The sequence below is a fragment of the Dipodomys spectabilis genome, unplaced genomic scaffold, assembly GCF_019054845.1.
Source record: "Dipodomys spectabilis isolate Male_0828 unplaced genomic scaffold, ASM1905484v1 ptg000783l, whole genome shotgun sequence".
NCBI classification, from domain to species: Eukaryota; Metazoa; Chordata; class Mammalia; order Rodentia; family Heteromyidae; genus Dipodomys; species Dipodomys spectabilis.
Window position 1 is genome coordinate 7,551,292 of NW_024871460.1, and position 17,381 is coordinate 7,568,672.

The window sequence follows — 17,381 nt, forward strand, 5'->3', positions numbered from 1 at the left end:
ATGGAGCTGTGGCTCGTGTAGAAGAATGCCAACTTTGAGCAAATGAAGCTTAAGGGACAGCATCCAGGCCTTGAGTTCAAGCCTAGTATGAAAGCAAAAATGAACAAACAAAACCAGAGGAATATGAACTTTGATAGAGAGAAGAGATGGATCTCCATCCCCTCAAGACCAGAATCTTTATGAACAATACACTTGGCCACTTTAGATTCATTTTATATTCACTTCAGATTAGTTTTCAGAAAGCAACTTCTTTAGGATTGGTACTTCTGCTTAGTGTTGTCATTTCTTGACTAATCTTGCTATTGTTCCCTTTAGGGGGGCAAAAAGATCCCTAATAAAAGTTGGAACTGCTCAAGGCAGAGGGATACAATATGCACAGAGAAGGAAAGTCAGTGAGGATTTCTAGAGCAATAATGTTTGAGGTTCACCAGAAATTGCCACATTCTTTTCTCCAAAAATGATAGGATAATAAGTTTCCTCTTATGACATTGTACACTTTTATCTTTAAACCACCATAAATATTTATAGATTGACTATCTTTTAATATCCTTGCATTTTAAAAAATCATTTTTGATATCCAGAATATTGAGTTTCAGATTCTGTTATTGAATCACTGTTGTACCACTCCACTAGTGGGATGGTGTAGTAATATGGTCCTCTCCCAGAAGTAACCATGAAATACCTGTAACTGAAGAGGACAGTAGACTAAGCAGTCTCAAATGGCCACAGCTCTTGAATCATTGCCTTTGTCTTATCTGTTCTACCATCTTGAGAGTAACTGGACCTAGAAGGTCCAGAAGTCACCTAGAAGGAAAATGTTATCGGGAAATGGAACATGTTTTTCTAGGTGTTCGCTGAGAAGGAGTTGTGTGAACAGGGTCATATTATGGCAATGACTTCCTTAGTAATTCACTGCAGACAAACTAAGTGATATATATATATATGGTTCTTTTCCTTTTTTTTCTTTTTTAATGCCAGTCATGGGGCTTGAACTCTGAGCCTTGGTGCTGTCACTGAGCTTCTTTTGCTTAAGGCAAGTGCTTTACCACTTGAACCACAGTGCCAATTCTAGCTTTTTTGAGTAGTTTATTGGAGATAAGAGTGTGATGGACTTTCCTGCCTGGTCTGGCTTTGAGCCACAATCCTTAGATCTCAGCCTCCTCAGTAGCTAGAATTATAGGTCTGAGCCACCAGTGCCTGGCTCCAGTCTTTAAATAGTACATGCTCATAGAAGAAAATTGGGGAAGTAAAGGAAATTAGAAATACTAGCCATAATTCTCTTCATGAACATGAACATGGAATTTGTTTTGGGCATGGTAAACATTCCAGAAAACTTAAATTGTAAAATATTTACCATTTATCAAAGCTAATGGGCATTTTACACGTTAAAGCAACTTTGTAACTTAACTCTGAAGAGTCCGTCCATGCTAAACTTACTGGTATTTTTCCTTCCAGTCTGCAGTCTGTCTTTGCAGCTGCCTCCATATTGAGCAGCAACAGTACTGTCATTAACAATGGTTTTAAAGAGTTGGCACCAAGCCCGAATGTGTGCTCTGGGAAATGTTTTTGTTATGTTACAATTTTTCATTTCCTGTTTTAGAACAGCTAGGATGTTTTTATTTGCATATATTCTTGTCATCCTGTCACCTGAGAGAGAGCGTACTCTGGTTTTCCTATATCTATTTTGGTAGATCCTATTAGTTTTGTTACCATACATGACCTTTTATTAAGACTTCATTGAGTTCTTCAACTTTCAAAACAACCTAGCCAAATTGGAATTAATTTATCACTTTTCCTTACCTGTCTCTTAAGACAGGCAGATTAATAACCAATAGCCAAACACCATTAAAACTTGGAACTGTGTCTTTTCAATCCATTGAAATTGTCTTCCAGAGCACCTTTCAGAGTACTGTCAGACACCTGTATCATATGCACAGGTTACAGTAGAACACAATGCATGGAGATATAAGATCAAGTTATGAGATGAGATAGTATTGGTGGCTGAATTGGTGAGATTCATTTTCCTCTCTTAGAGCCACAACAGACTCAGTTCTCCGGAGACCACACAGCAATGATAGCTTGAGGCATTTTCCTAATGGATTGCTTTCTCATGACCAGGAGAAAACAGCGATGCCAGCCTATCTGACTCTTAGAAAATGCCATTGACATTTAAAACAGGATGTAATTATGAAAATTGAGAGGATGCGTTTTTTTCTTTCTAATTTTCCCTTGGCAGACTAGGTAATTTTCTCAGTGAGTAAATAAAAATAAATTTCTTTTGACTTATCAAGGATCTATTATATAAATGGTTACTTTACCTTCTCCAAGGACATTTCATTTGCACCTGACCTTGAACTCTAATTTCAGGCTAATGTCTTTCTGGCAGAGAGTTGGTTTTTTTTTGCCTTTAACCTGCAGCCACAACTTCTTTTGGAAAGGGGTAGATTGTAAATCCAAGTCCACACTTTGTGGCACAGATACAGTAAGTAGTTTTGGATATTCCCTAAGCAAGTAACTGTTTTCTTCTGTTCTTTTGTTCTTATTGTGAAACAGTTTCATTATTCCTCCTACAGGGAGTCTTGAATCAAGCAGTATGCTACCATCTCTTTCCTCTCCAGTGGAAACTTAGGTATATTCTTAGTCAAATGTCATAGGTAGCTTTCCTATTAGTGCACCTAACAGAGCATTTCTCCTTCGGCCTCCGCTCGTGTCTGTCTGATTAGTCATGCATTTGAGAGGCAAGCATGCAGAAAGAGGTGAGCACAAAAGGGCAGTTGCTAATCACAAGGAATCTCCTCCAAGAACATAGACTCCATAAACCAAACTGACCTCAAACTGTGAAATTCAGGAGCAAGCCTGAAAAATTTACCAGAAACCCTAGAAGTATATTTCAGAGCTCAGACGCAAGCACGTTGACATGCAGACATTAAGCAACAAGCCTAAACTCTGGACAGAATCAGTTGGTACAACTTTGAATAATATTACTGTAAGATCAATAATGGTAATAGAGTAATAATAAGTCCTAGCAACCAAATTTCCTATGTTTTAGGCATTGCATGTTGTGAAGTACTTATGTAATCTTCATTACAACTTGTTGATGCTAGTTTATGCAATTTTATCAGCAAGGAAATGGAGTCTGAGAGAGAAAACTCATCCAGGAAAATGGTGGAGTCAAGAATCCTATCTTGGTCTGTGTGACTCCAGTGCCCCTTTGCTGAACTACTAAGCCACACAGCTATTAAAAACTGATGGTCCACGACAAACATGTTCTACATACACACTGGAATTTAATTCATCCATAAAGAAGAACAAAGTTATGACTTGGCAGGAAAATAGATGGAATTAGAGATCATTACGTTAAGCAAAATAAGCCAGACTCAGAGAGAAAAGACTTCATGTTCTTTCTTGCATGAGGAAATAAAAAAGACTATGAAGAAGAGGAAAGAAGCCAATGGAAGGGAAAATAAGAAAGGACACTGAACTGATGAATATGATCAATGTATATTATTAACACATATGAAAATGTCATGATAAAGTCCATTAAAATGTACAAAAGAAAAAAGTTAAACAAATACAAAGTAAAGTTATCCTGATCGTGCTTTTTAAGAGAACTACTGTGAAAAAAAATCTATTCTTCTAACCTTAAAATGTGTAGCTGAATGTAAGATCTTTTTTCTAAATTGTATAGCATGATATCGAGCAGTATATGACTAAAAATACACCCATGTTGGAGAAGTCCAGTTAGACTGGGCTAAAGGCTAGAGCCAGAGAGAGCAATCTAGAGAATGCAAATACTCAAAGAGGAAGGGATGTATACATAGAAACAACTAACCCTAGTTTTGAGTTGGATAGAGAGGCTCAGTAATAGTCACTGAATAAAAGTCATTTTTTTTTCTTTTTGCTTATGTGGTGCTGAGGAATCGAACCCAGGGCCTTGAGCATGCAAGGCAAGCACTCTACCACTGAGCCACCTTCCCAGTCCCTAATAAAAGTCATTTTTATTTACTTATTTTTGTTGGTTGTGGGGCTGAACTCTGGGCCTGGGCGCAGCTCAAGGCTAGCATTCTACCACTTGAGCCACAGCACCATGTAAAAGTCCTTTTATGGATGTTCCCAGTTCTAAGGATAGCAGATTTTAGAACTGCTTGGAGAATCAAGTCCTTTGGCCTTTCCCCAAGGCCCGTTAACTATTCATCTGCAAAATTGGATTGTCCATGTGCAGGGCTGAGGATATATGAGACTCTGAGAAGAGGAAACAACATTGTAAGTAGAGGAATACCCTAAGCCATCAACATGGCTGCTACTAAATTTTAGAAGTGAATGCATAAGTTTCATGCATTAAAAACTCTGGGGCAGATTCACTGGATGAGCTGTTTATACTGACATTTCTTGGGGGCATTTCTACTAAGTGCTTGGTGATTTTTAGTTGCTCTATATGCTAGAAGATGAATGTTATGAAAAATGAAAATATAACACAGTGGGTTGTTTTGACCAAACACATCCCTTTGTCACACAATTATAATTACTATGTGTCACCTTACGTTACAGATTCCTTCTACAATCAGGTCTATTCATCAGGATAAAATCCTAGCACTTAGACAGCAGACACAATTCTTGTGGGAGGCTTATTTTTCTTCAGTTGAGAAGATTGTATTAACTACACTAGAGGTAAGTGTTGCTTGGCTCATAATCATGAGTAATGTAGTCCTTTCTTTACTTCACTTGTCATGTGCGTCTGGTCCGTTAAGATAAAACTAAATTTTCTGTTCTTGGTTATATCAGCTAGCCCCTTTGCCCATGCTCTGTCAGATTTCCTTATCCCTGCCAAACTCCAAGAGCAAGACTGACAAAGGGAGAACTTATGTCCCTGGACCCAGAGGTTGACTTTGTCTGACATCATTTAAGGGACATATGGATAATAACTGTCTTCCTGTCATTCACGTTCAATGATATCCTTTGAAGACATATTTCTGCAGCTCATTACACAAAAAGATAATGACAAAGTAAGGGGAAAAATCATGTATCAATCAAAAATTATGAATAGATTATTGGGTACTGTAGGATGATGCTTTAAGGCACAGAAAAATAAAATTTTAGGGCCTAAGCAGTCCAACCAGCAGCATCCTTGTTGCAAGGAGATATAAAAAGGAAATTAGAACTGCACCCATCTGTACAGAAAGTGTTAAGTTGTGTACATTAAAAAATGTTTAATATAGGGGCTGGGAAGGTGGCTCAGTGGTAGAGCGCTTGCCTTGCATGCTCAAGGCCCTGGGTTCGATTCCTCAGCACCACATAAGCAAAAAGAAAAAAGCCGGAAGTGGCGCTGTGGCTCAAGTGGTAGAGCACTAGCCTTGAGCTGAAGAGCTGAGGGACAGTGCCCAGGCCCAGAGTTCAGGCCCCACGACCGGACCAAAAAAAAAAATGTTTAATATCAAACATGTTGCTCCTTTCCCCTTGGTTTATTGGATAGCTTTCTATTTTAAATAGTCTTTTCATCTGTAGCTTCTCCATTTAGTACATTTGAGGAAAAAAATATTTTGACCTATATTTTTAAAATAGATTGTTGTCTATCCCAGTGCACTTGGTAAATTTTTTGCACAGTGATTTACATGCTTCTTCCATGTATCACTGGTTGTTTTTCTGGCCTTTTTAATTCGATCAGGTTCATTCCATTTCTAATATATTCCAATCATATTTTAATTTCTTTCACTTTAAAATACCATACTATGTCGAACCTCTGTAAATTTCTACTGTTTTCTACTATCCATGGTCTATGTATTTCTAGTTGTTGATTTTTTCATAGATAACTATACAATGCAAGCAGATGCTTACGCATGTAATGACTTCTTGTATGTATCTTAGTTCACGTCTCTGCTGAAGTTTTTGTTGTTTTGCCAGTGCTGATGCTTGTTCCTTGGCTTTTTTTTTTCTCTCAAAGTCAGCACTCTACTACTTGAGCTATAGCTTCACTTCTAGCTTTTTGCTGGTTAATTGGAGATAGGAGGCTCACTGACATTTCTTTTCTTTCCCAGGATGGCTTTGAACCATGATCTTTAGATTTCAGCCTCCTGAGTAGCTAGGACTGTTGGTGTGAGCCACTAGCAAATGACTCTGCCTCTTTCATTAAGACAGAATTCCTAAAGTGAAATTACTGACCCAAAGACTTTATAGGTATTTCTGAGGCCCATAATAGGTTTTGCAAACTGGTTCTTCACAACCATTATACCTAGACTCTCCCAGACTGTCTGAGGGAGATTCTCTGACTATATTAGTCTTAGGGAATCATAATTAAAACATACACATATACAGCTTTGCTAATTTGCCAGATAAAAGATACTGTCTATTAAGTATATAAGTTTTTCAGTTTGGTTGACTAGGTAAATCCAGCTTTTAGCCTGTTAAGCTGAAATGTTCAATAGTTAGGTATGTTATTTCATCAACTGGAATCTTCAGTTTTCATCTCTGAGCCTGGAAAGCCTTCATCCCTTTGGATTTAAGCTATGCAATTCTTTGGCAACACAGTTGTTTTTAAAACACTGAAAACCATATACTTCATTGAAATTTATAGTAGCTGTCAAATCTTTTTATATTGTTCCAAGATTGTATTGTAACAATTTGACCTCTCAACCAGATTGCAGGAATGATACCATTTACTTTCCTATCTTAATTCAGAGCTCAGATTACCCTACAATGCAACGTAAGGAGAAAAGCAGGGAAAATACCAGGAAATGCCAGCCTCATACACAAATAACTCCAGCAAATCCAAAAGCATAATTTAAGTATCATATATCAGAAATATCCACTTGGCTTAAGACTTGAACAGTGTAAATCATCAGAAGGGTGGTAGAAATCCTAAAATATGAGAATAATTCAAAGTTAACTTCAGACAATATAGACTTGAGGATTTATTTTATTTTATTTATTTGGGGGGGGGGGGGAGGGCGGGTCAGTCATGGGGCTTAAACTCAGGGCCTGGGCACCAGCCTTGAGCAGTTTTTGCTCAAGGCTAGCACTCTACCACTTTGAGCCACAGCACCACTTCCAGTTTTCTGGTGGTTAATTGGAGATAAGAGTCTTACAGACTTTCCTGCCCAGAATGGCTTTGAACCACAATCCTCAGATCTCAAGTCTCCTGAGTTGCTGGGATTATAGGCGTGAGTCACCAGCACCTGGTTTGAGAATTCTTTATTCAAGACGATCTATATTCAGATTCTAGAACTCTAGGTCCTTCCTTCCTTCCTCCTTTCCTTCCTTCTTTCCTATACATACACATATACATATATACACATGCATATAGATGTATGTATAGGTATATATGCATACCTGTGCGCCTGTGTATATATGTATGTGTACACACACACACACACACACACACACACACACACACACACACACACACACACACACACACACACACACACACACACACACACACACACACACACACACACACACACACCCCAGCCAGCCCATAGGGATGAGATTGGACTGTTGAGTCTTTGGATAATAGAAGCCCTAGAGTTGCAGGCAGTGCTTAGATACAGTTGGAACAGCTCTCATCTGATCAAGTCATTGGTACTTTTTCATTGTGCAGGACTCTATCATGCTGAGGATTCTGTTTGTTTTTTCAAGTCTGAGTGAAGTTTCCTAATGTTACCTCTTGATTGAATCAGAGCTAAACTCTTTGGACTCAGATATTGTTACCCATTAGAAATCATAAAAGACAGTGTTCCTCCACGGAGTACTGCCACTAAGGACTGAGCCATAGGAGCTCAGAACAACGATGAGCAAAATGAAAGTATATTAAAAATGTAATAATATAGGAGAAACACAATACACTGTTTGAAAAAGGGGTCAGGATGGAGAGGAGAAGGGTTACAGGAATATAGGAGAAGGGGTGAATTTGTTCAGAGTGCTCTGCACGCATCTATGGAATGGACACAATGAAACCCCATTGTGCTATTGGTGAATGTTAATAAAAATTACAGTAATACAGGAAAATAGCCAGTAGTATCTGGGAAAGCACATTTTTAGAGGAGTTCAATGATGTTTTTCCCCATTTTCCTCTTCCGTTATCTGAGTATATATTTCAAACCATTGCATTTTTATGCTATTATGTCATGTTATTTTTAAATCAATGAGATAATGGAAATACAAGATTGTTTTGGCTTTGAGCAAGGTGGCCTATGGTGGCACTGTTTATGTTAGGCAATATCCATTTAGTGAAAAGACTGAGTCAGTACTATATTAAATGGCCAATTCCCTGCTGTTCTGATAAAGAATAAGACACATAAAAAGAAATAATAAGGCATCTGTCATTCTTTGCTTTTAATTCATATTAATAAGTGGTATCTTCATCAAGGAAAATGATAAAAATCTTTTATGTCACATATTTACATGTTTGTATGTATTAATTTTCTTTTTCTTTTTTTTTTTAAATTGTCACTCGTGGGGCTTGAACTCTGGGCCTGGGCACTGTCCCTCAGTTCTTCAACTCAAGGCTAGCACTCTACCACTTGAGCCACAGCACCACTTCTGGTTTTCTGGTGGTTTACTGGCAATAAAGCCTGGTCTGGCTTTGAACCGTGATCCTCAGATCTCAGCCTCCTGAGATTACAGGCATGAGCCACTGGCGCCCAGCCTGTACTGATTTTCTTTATAGCCAAAGAAATCTGACCCACAAGCAATAAGTGCCTTAAGGCTTCTAAGTACTGCCCAATATAGCAGTGATAATTAGGCAACAGAAAAGATGATGTTTCAATATGGTAAACAGATTGTATTCTTTCAAGTTTTTATAAGCCACTTAGATAGATGCTTGACCGTACATGTGCATATCTCTAACAGTTTACACACCTTTTGTCAAAGCTCTAAAGAATCAGTCTTAAATGTAGGGAAAAAATGTGCTCAAAAATATGTTTATTTCTTTCCGTGGCAAAGATTGTTGGTCATTTAGATAAGTAAATCATGAATACTAGGAAAATACCTATAGGAGACAAGATCTATTGTATCACAGCTGTGTAAAAATAGGAAAGTATATCAAAATTGAATGTAGGGATGAAAATTTCTCTTAAAGGCAAGTGTAAAAATGTAGGCAGCTAGTGTTAAATTCTGAGAGGTTATTATAATTAATGTGCTACTGTGTTTTATTACAAATGAAAGTAAGCCATAAAAGTGGCAAATTGCCTGGCCAAGGTTAAGTTCAACGTTTGTTATTGCTTTCGTACCTGGACTAGTACCATTTTGTCAAGATCCATTTGAAGGGAGTATAAAATTCTTACTAATATTTCATAAGAATATCGTAACTGATTATCTTGTTAGCATACTAAACCAAAAAGATAGTCTGTGACAGTGTGAAGCATAACATCAACATTCAGAATGAATGATGACTCACTTTGTATCATCTGAGTTTATGTCATTTGTTGGTAGGTTGAATTTACAGTGTCGTCTATTGCCAATTTATTCTGTGTCTTGATATCCAAGCTTATTTCATTGACCACCTTCTGAGAGTACATGAATTTAGGGGAAAGGGGGAAGGCAGTGAAGGGTTTAAATGAAGAGCTGTAAAGGTAAATAAACAGACAGTAGATCTGCAGAGTACACATAATAATAAAAATACCAGAATAAATGTTGTATGAAGTGGAATTGCTTGCATATAGAAACCCCTCACAATTATGATGATTTTTCTCACAATGGCTACAGCATTGTAAGTCATCCCTTTCCTACCACAGAGTAAACATTAGTATTTATTTGGATTTCTAAGATCTTTATCAAATTAGAAACCTCTGTGTAGCCATATTTAGCAATTGTGTCAAGCACTAGTAGCTCATACCTATAATCTTAGCTACTCAGGATAATGAGATTTTAAGATCGGGGTTCAAAACCAGCCATGCCAGGAAAGTCCATGAAGTTCTTCTCTTCAATTAACCACCCAAAAGCCAGAAGTGGAGGTATACCTCAACTGGTAGGGAGCCCACCTTGAGCAGACAGACTAAGATAGCTAACAGAGCATGAGTTCATGCCCCAGGACCAGCATAAAATAATGATCACTTTTGATCTGAGTGAAAGATGAAATGCACAAATCAAGAAACTATTTGTGTTCTAAGTTTCTTTTCTGTTTGCTTCCTTCTCTCTCATTAGGAAAATAACATGATAAAATATAAATATAGCTTAGTTTATTACTTGTCAAGTCTTCATAGGATGAATATGTTAATAACCTAGCAAATAATAAAACTCTCTCTAAAGTAGTTTTTACTTAAAATTACTTTGCATTAAATGGATTCCTGAAAAATGGTGATTTAGGTCTCCCAACTCTTAAGACTTAAATCAGGGTATCAGGGTGTGTGTGTGTGTGTGTGTGTGTGTGTGTGTGTGTGTGTGTGTGTGTGTGTGTGTGTGTGTGTGTGTGTGTGTGTGTGTGTGTGTGTCTGAGAGTTGAACTTGGCCTCCTGCATTTTAAACACCCATTCCATTGCTGAACCAGGATTTTACATTTTTTTAAAAAATTGCTTGAAACATAAAATTTTGTATCAAGTTAATTATTTGTCAAATCATATCTTAATGAGTGGATGGTACAATTACAAGAGTGTGAAAGTCACAGAGAGAAAGCCCTAAAGTGGACTAATCACATTCAACTGACAAATGATTCAGGATGGGAGAATATTTGGCTCTAACTGTAGAATTTAATGATCTGCTAGGTCCCAAATCCAACGAAACTAATGAACTAGCTTGGCGATTATTATTCTTCGTGTGCCATGATTCTTGTCCTCTTAGGTAGGATATTTTGAGCAATTTAGAAAGTCACTACATTTTGAGGTCAAACTACTGAAGATCATTAGCTAGCCTATAACCAAAGTTCCCTTTGGTTACTGAAATATGACAAGCAAATAAATCTACATTCTGATTTAAAGGAACAGGTCAAAACCTAAGCCCCAGTGAACACTGAACATGGCTTCTGTTTGCTTTCAGTTCAGTCTCTGTGTGATCTACAGAGATCTTGTTTATGTGACCTGGGGTCCATATATAGATGCTCAACCATCAAAGGCAGATTATGTGCTCCACATGGTTTACCTGGAAACAAGTATGGACTCATTCTTTCAGAAAGAAAAGGAAAGGGAAAGGGAGGGGAGTGAAGGATTTAAATGAAAAGCTGCAAGGGGAAATGGATTGTGCATCTGAAAATTACAAGTAGAATAAATAACCAGAATAAATGTTCTACAAAGTAGAAGTATTTTCCATGTACAACCTCCTCATAACCGTGATCGTTTTCTCCTAACTAAAGCATTGTAAGTCATCCCTCTTAGACCCCAGAGTAAACATCAGTGAACAGTGGATCAGTTATAAAATTAAGTATCATCATATATAAAATGAAGTTAGCAGAGCTGTCCCTAATTCTCTTTCACAGTGCCATTGCTCTATCCTCTGATAAAGAAACAGTGAATTTTGGAGAAAGGAAAATGAGCTGGGAATATAGAATGTAAGTAGGAAACTAGGTTAGCCATCCCTTTCTTCTGTTTTCCACTGCTTGTCATTTCTTTGTCTTGCAGACATTTTTGTCAATGGTGAATTAGGATTAGGCTGTGTAGTCAATACTTCGAATACCATTGTCCCTCAATTTGCATTTATTTGGATTAATTTGATCTCTCCTAAGTAGCATCAAGGTCTAATCCTCACTTTGTGCCCTGTTTTTATGTTGCAGATTATTCAGGACAGAATATTCAAGCACATATCACGTAACAGTTTAATATGGAACCAACATCCTGGAGGATTGTTTGTCCTACCACAGTATTCATCTTATCTGGGAGATTTTCCTTACTACTATGCTAATTTAGGTAAGTGAATTCCTTCTGGAGATCTGCCTTTGTTTAATTCCCAAATGTCATCCAGAGCTAATAACCTCAATTCTACTATTCTTAATGGTGTCTTCCCAATGGTCTTCATTGGAGATTGCTTTCTAAGCCTTGCAAATGATATGTCATATCAACAATTACAAAAACAGCCAAGCATTGGATTAGGTAAGTAGGTAGGTAGGTAGGTAGGTAGGTAGGTAGGTAGGTAGGTAGGTAGGTAGGTAGGTAGGTAGATAGGTAGGTACATAGATAGATAGATAGATAGATAGATAGATAGATAGATAGATAGATAGATAGATAGATAGATAGATAGATAGATAGATAGAGATACTTCTTTTCCTATCTAACCAGCTACCCATTAAATTTAGTAAAGCTATTTCTTGTTGGGAAATAGGCTCCCCAAATTATGGATCATTTTGAAGAAAGCAATAGATTAACTATATATAAACTTAAGTCTCATCGTATATAAAATGAGCTTGAAAGAGCTCTCCCTAATTTTTTTTTCACAATCCCACAAACTACTGTCATCCACTAAAGAAAAGCTGAATTAATAATGAGAAAGGAGAAGGAAATAAGAACATACAAGGGCAAATTTATTCATTCTTTCAACATTTATTACATTCCTCTCCTGTGCTATGCTAATGCACAGCCAGGTATTAGAAATAAAAGGTCATATTTGCTGCAATCTCTGCTCTCAAGCAGCTTTTAATCTAATCACAGTGGGGAAAAGGAGGTGGCCAGAGGGATGTGGCTCTAAAGAAGCCACTGTCATTGCCATAGACACTGATGTCGTTGGGGCCCCAGCTGCTCTTAGGTTTGTGACATCTTTGGGTATTTCACCTCAACAGTTTTAAACTTGAGAAATCATGAAACAGTAAAGCATTTTTCCAAGTTGATGTGATAAAAAGACTCAAACTTTTCCACTTCATGCTATTGTTCTCCAAACCAGTCTCTTTCTTTTAAAGTGGTACATGTTTACCTTGAAACCCAGAAGGTGAAACTGAAAAAAAAAAAAAATCATAGTGTCAAGTGCTCAGTAATGACAAGAACTCCTTAATCTGAGCCAAGAACATTGGGGCAACCCTATCAGATCAGCAGGCCAGATTGGGAAATGTAGAATCTCAGCACTGCTTATTTGGAATTTAGTGCTAGTCCAGTGGTTAAGAACTTCCATGTATTTTTTTGATAGAATGTTGTGATCTTCCCTTGGAGATTGCCTGCTAGAATTGTATCAGTGGTGCTAATACAGGAAACCTAAAGTAGGGACTTATTCTCCCTGTAAAAGAGGCAATTTCTTAGTCATGGTTATTCTTGTTAATTGAAGATGTATCCAGAAATTGGGGACCTTAGCTTCTTTCATAGGTACAGTTACAATGCTAGTTTAATAATGTCATTTCCTCTACAAAGTATTTGCATAATCCTTTTACATGAAGAGTCCTGTTGTTACCTTTACCCTATAGATGTCCCATGACGTTAAGTTGAATGTCCCTGCCCTCTGAAGTTCACATCTACATTACTAAAGTGCCATATATAAGTGAGTCTAAACTATTGGCATTCTAAAAGCCTCTTAACCTGTTTCTGATCTCTTAGAGCATTTTGTGGGAAGACTCACAAGCCACACCTCACTCCTGTGTCTGGTGGCCATGGCTGTTTGGCATGTTTATCATCCTTTATTAACTCAAGGCTTCAGAGCTGTGATGCGCAGGTGTCAGCATCACATACTTTTTGTCCTAGCTGAATCATGGATATGTACGGAAGGCATGCTTCGAGTATGGAGGCTTCCTTCCCATGATGATGAAGCTGATAACAGCTAATTCATACTGAGCACTTATTTGCTACATCCTATTCTGAGTGCTCTTTATACATCAATTTGTTTGGTTCTCACTGTAACCCCATTAAGTTAGACATGTGACTAGTGGCCATATTTTAGAGCTGTGAAGACAGAGAGGGTTAAATAATCTTCTCCAAACTGGTAAACTGAGATTCCATTCTAGGCAGGTTCTAAATGCTGTTCTTTTAGTCTTTCCACTTGCTAGTTATCATTTGAAATATTATTAAGTAGACAAAAATCGCTTAATTGAATGGTTAGGAAGCAGATACATGCAAATACTTTGGAAGAGAGAGCGTATTTATGTAAGTCCATAATGTGTGTGTGTGTGTGTGTGTGTGTGTGTGTGTGTGTGTGTGTGCGCGCGCGTGTGTGTGTGTGTGTGTGTGTGTGTGTGTGTGTGTGCTTAGACATTAGTTTCCTAAGAAGCTCACCAGAGTTCAAAGCAATATCACCAAGGGCGGGGGAAGCCATCAAAGAACCTGGAAGTGGACATTGATCTCTAATGGCTGAGGTGTAGGCTGAGGCAGTCGCTAAGTAGCGGCTTTTCTGTCCTCTTGTTTCTGTCCTGTCAGGACATAAGAAGCAAAGGAAAAATATGCTAGGAGGGAACATTAGCTCCAGGGTGAAGCAATGGAGCAAGAAGGAGTAATTTTCTTAGTCTTGTTTTGCAGTGCTCCATTAGGCTCCTCTCTCCTTTCCATTTCAGGTTTAAAGCCCCCTTCCAAATTCACTGCAGTCATCCACGCAGTGACCCCCCTGGTTTCTCAGTCCCAGCCAGTGTTGAAGCTTCTGGTGGCTGCAGCCAAGTCCCAGTACTGTGCCCAGGTGAGTCCACTTGTCATCTTCAGCAGCTTAGAGAATCCTAGCCCTGTTACTCCCTTTCCATTTGCCATCCCTCATTCCTCCCTTCTCATCAACTTAGAGCCTCTCAGAAGTGGAACTGGCTCAGGTACAGGTGGATTACAGAAAGACTGAACTGGTGCAAGTTTCTCTCTCTCTCTCTCTCACACACACACACACACACACACACACACAAATACACATACACACATACAAGTACAGAGACTGGGGTGTGTTTGCTTACACCTGTACCTCTCGTCCCAGCTCTTCAGGAAGTAGAAACAGGAGACTGACCGCATTCTGAGGCCAGCCAGGCAAAATCAGCAGAAGAGTACATCATTAAAAAAACAACTAAAACCAAGTAGTAGAGCACTTGCCTAGCAGATTTGAAGCCCTGAGTTCAACCCACATTACCAATAAAGAAACATTTAAACAAAAGATACATTAAAGTAATTCCAGAAAGTCTGCCAGGAGGACCCGGACTGCTGCTACACCTTCTGGTTTTCTATCCATTTTCTAACCATGGCTGATAGCATCAAGAGGAAAATCTAACATCTCTGGTGACAATATTTTTCCAAATCAATTCTCTAACAATGGTGCTTCATATTTGTGAATGAGTGTCCCTAAGAAGGTTTGCAGTTGAGGAAGGAATCAGATGATGTTGAACAGTGTGTTTTTTTCTAACTAAATGCCTTTATTGGGAATTATAAAGTCATAAAAATCAGCAGGCATTTTGGAATATCCAGCACATGAGCTCATCCCACTTATAGCTCTGATCCTTTTATTCCACCCACATTGCCTGGTGTAGCACAAGCTTCTAGCAGATGTTCACATGTTTAGTATACATTTTCATTTAACTTGATCAGAGTTGCTATCTCACTCTTCATCTTAAGATATCAGATTTTAGGAAACCACACCATTAAGCTCCAGCAACCTTAAAATTACTTCTTTTCTCCACCAGCTTTTCCCTGTCCCATAGGCCCAGATTTTTAGATTGGGCTTTCTGTTCTGATTCTCTGCTTGTTGAAGTGGTGAGGTTCTGAAGGTTGTGTGGTAGCAAGGTGGGAAAAGAAAGAATAATAGAAGGAAGGAAGGGATATAACTAAAGCATATTATTTATATATGTGGCAATGCCACAGTGAACCTCCGTTCCATATTGTACAATTAATATGCACTAATGAAAATGCACAAGGGATCTGGTGTGTTATTACATGCCTATTATTATCCTAGCTACTCAGGAGGCATAGATAAGGAAAATGGGAGTTCAAGGCCAGTCCCTGCAAATGTTAGTGAGATTGCATCTCAACAAATGAGCTGGCTAGGATGGTACATGTCTCTGGTCTCAGACATGCAGGAGATATAGACAGGAGGATCTTGATCTGAGGCCATCCTTGGACAAAGACAAGAGATTGTATAGGAAGAATAGCTAAAGCAAAAAAATGCTGCAATATATACAATTTTTATGTTCTTGCAAAAACAGCAGCCCCCTATTATGCATGTTTCTCAGAACAGCAAGAAGAACCTTAAAGTTCAAGACTGACAACACCTAAACTAGCCATCTAATTATTCCTGTGCCTTTCAGATCATAGTTCTATGGAATTGTGACAAGCCCCTACCAGCCAAACACCGCTGGCCTGCCACTGCTGTGCCTGTCATCGTCATTGAAGGAGAAAGCAAGGTAGGACTTGGAAAGCACCTAGATGGAGAGCCTCTATGGAATCTTCATTTCTCTGAGACATTTTGCTCTTGGCTCTAGAAGTCTTCCTCCTGTGTAGGAGAACTGCTAGGCCCAGATTAAATCATCTAATACTACAATGATCTCAGAAAGTCCTTAACTTCGACAGTCATGTGCTCTTGATCAGCAAAACCTGGGTTGTTAATACGAACCCTTTGGAGAGCTTTGGGGTGTAGGACCTCAGTTTGTTCATTCATGGAGTAGAAATAAATAAGGCGTATATATCCCAGGATTGCTGTGATGATTGAATGGACTCAGGGCCTGGTAACAGTCACTTTTTCGTAAATGGTGAGGGTAACCATAGGCTGATGGTGGATGACACATGAGATTAGCTTAGCTAATTAATCATAATGGGTTCTGTCTTTCAGAATAGTATTTCATTCACCCACGTTTTTGTTTTGATGGTTTCCAGTCTCCAGTCCACTCTGCCTAGAGCCGAATGATCTAATCATGTAGACTCTTCAGGGTCTCCATTTGACAATGTCTTAACTTGACATCTAAAGCCACATGCAGCCTGACCCAGGCCAGCCTTCACATCCTCTCTGTTATTGCTTTCCCCCCCCAGATACCATTTACACTGATCTGAATTGCATTCTGTCCCCTTCCTACCTCTAATTTCTGTTGTGCCATTTGCCATCGTCTTGGCCACCCTGCTCAGCTCTTCATCTCTGTCAAGATTCCCATATATCTTTTAAGCCCCTGTCCACCTGTTACCTCCTCCTTGAAATTGCTTCCACTCTTGGCAGTCAGAGGTGAGCTCATTTCTTCAGCTACTGTGTATTGCTTTCTTATAAATCTCCCCCATTGTAAAGAAATCAGTTAATGCTAAGTGACTTTGGATGGGTGAAGCAATGTCATTTAGGAGACTTCCTTTGCTAGCCCCCAGGAGACCAGCCATGAGAGACTGGCTCACACTAAAACACTCTTGAGCCAAAATGACAAAACATCCATCCTTTGAAGTCAGTCATCATTTGACTCAACAAAGTGGCCATTTCATATGGTTCCACATAATACTATGAGAATTCCAATGGTCCCATAGAGAAAAAGAAAAAGTACATTTATCTATTGAGTTCCCATTTATGATGCCTACTGTGTGATGGGCATTGTAGAATAGGTTTCCAACACAGTA

The 17,381-nt window shown here is 38.6% G+C and overlaps 1 protein-coding gene across 1 annotated transcript in view; it reads left to right on the forward strand.

The window, feature by feature from the left end:
- Positions 1-17,381, forward strand: part of Ext1 (exostosin glycosyltransferase 1) — a 276,731-nt gene that overhangs the window by 242,579 nt on the left and 16,771 nt on the right. Inside the window, exons 4-7 of the mRNA XM_042673012.1 lie at positions 4,549-4,668; positions 11,696-11,828; positions 14,384-14,502; positions 16,100-16,195. Coding sequence (XP_042528946.1) covers positions 4,549-4,668; positions 11,696-11,828; positions 14,384-14,502; positions 16,100-16,195 — 468 coding nt within the window. The remainder of the gene's footprint in view (positions 1-4,548; positions 4,669-11,695; positions 11,829-14,383; positions 14,503-16,099; positions 16,196-17,381) is intronic.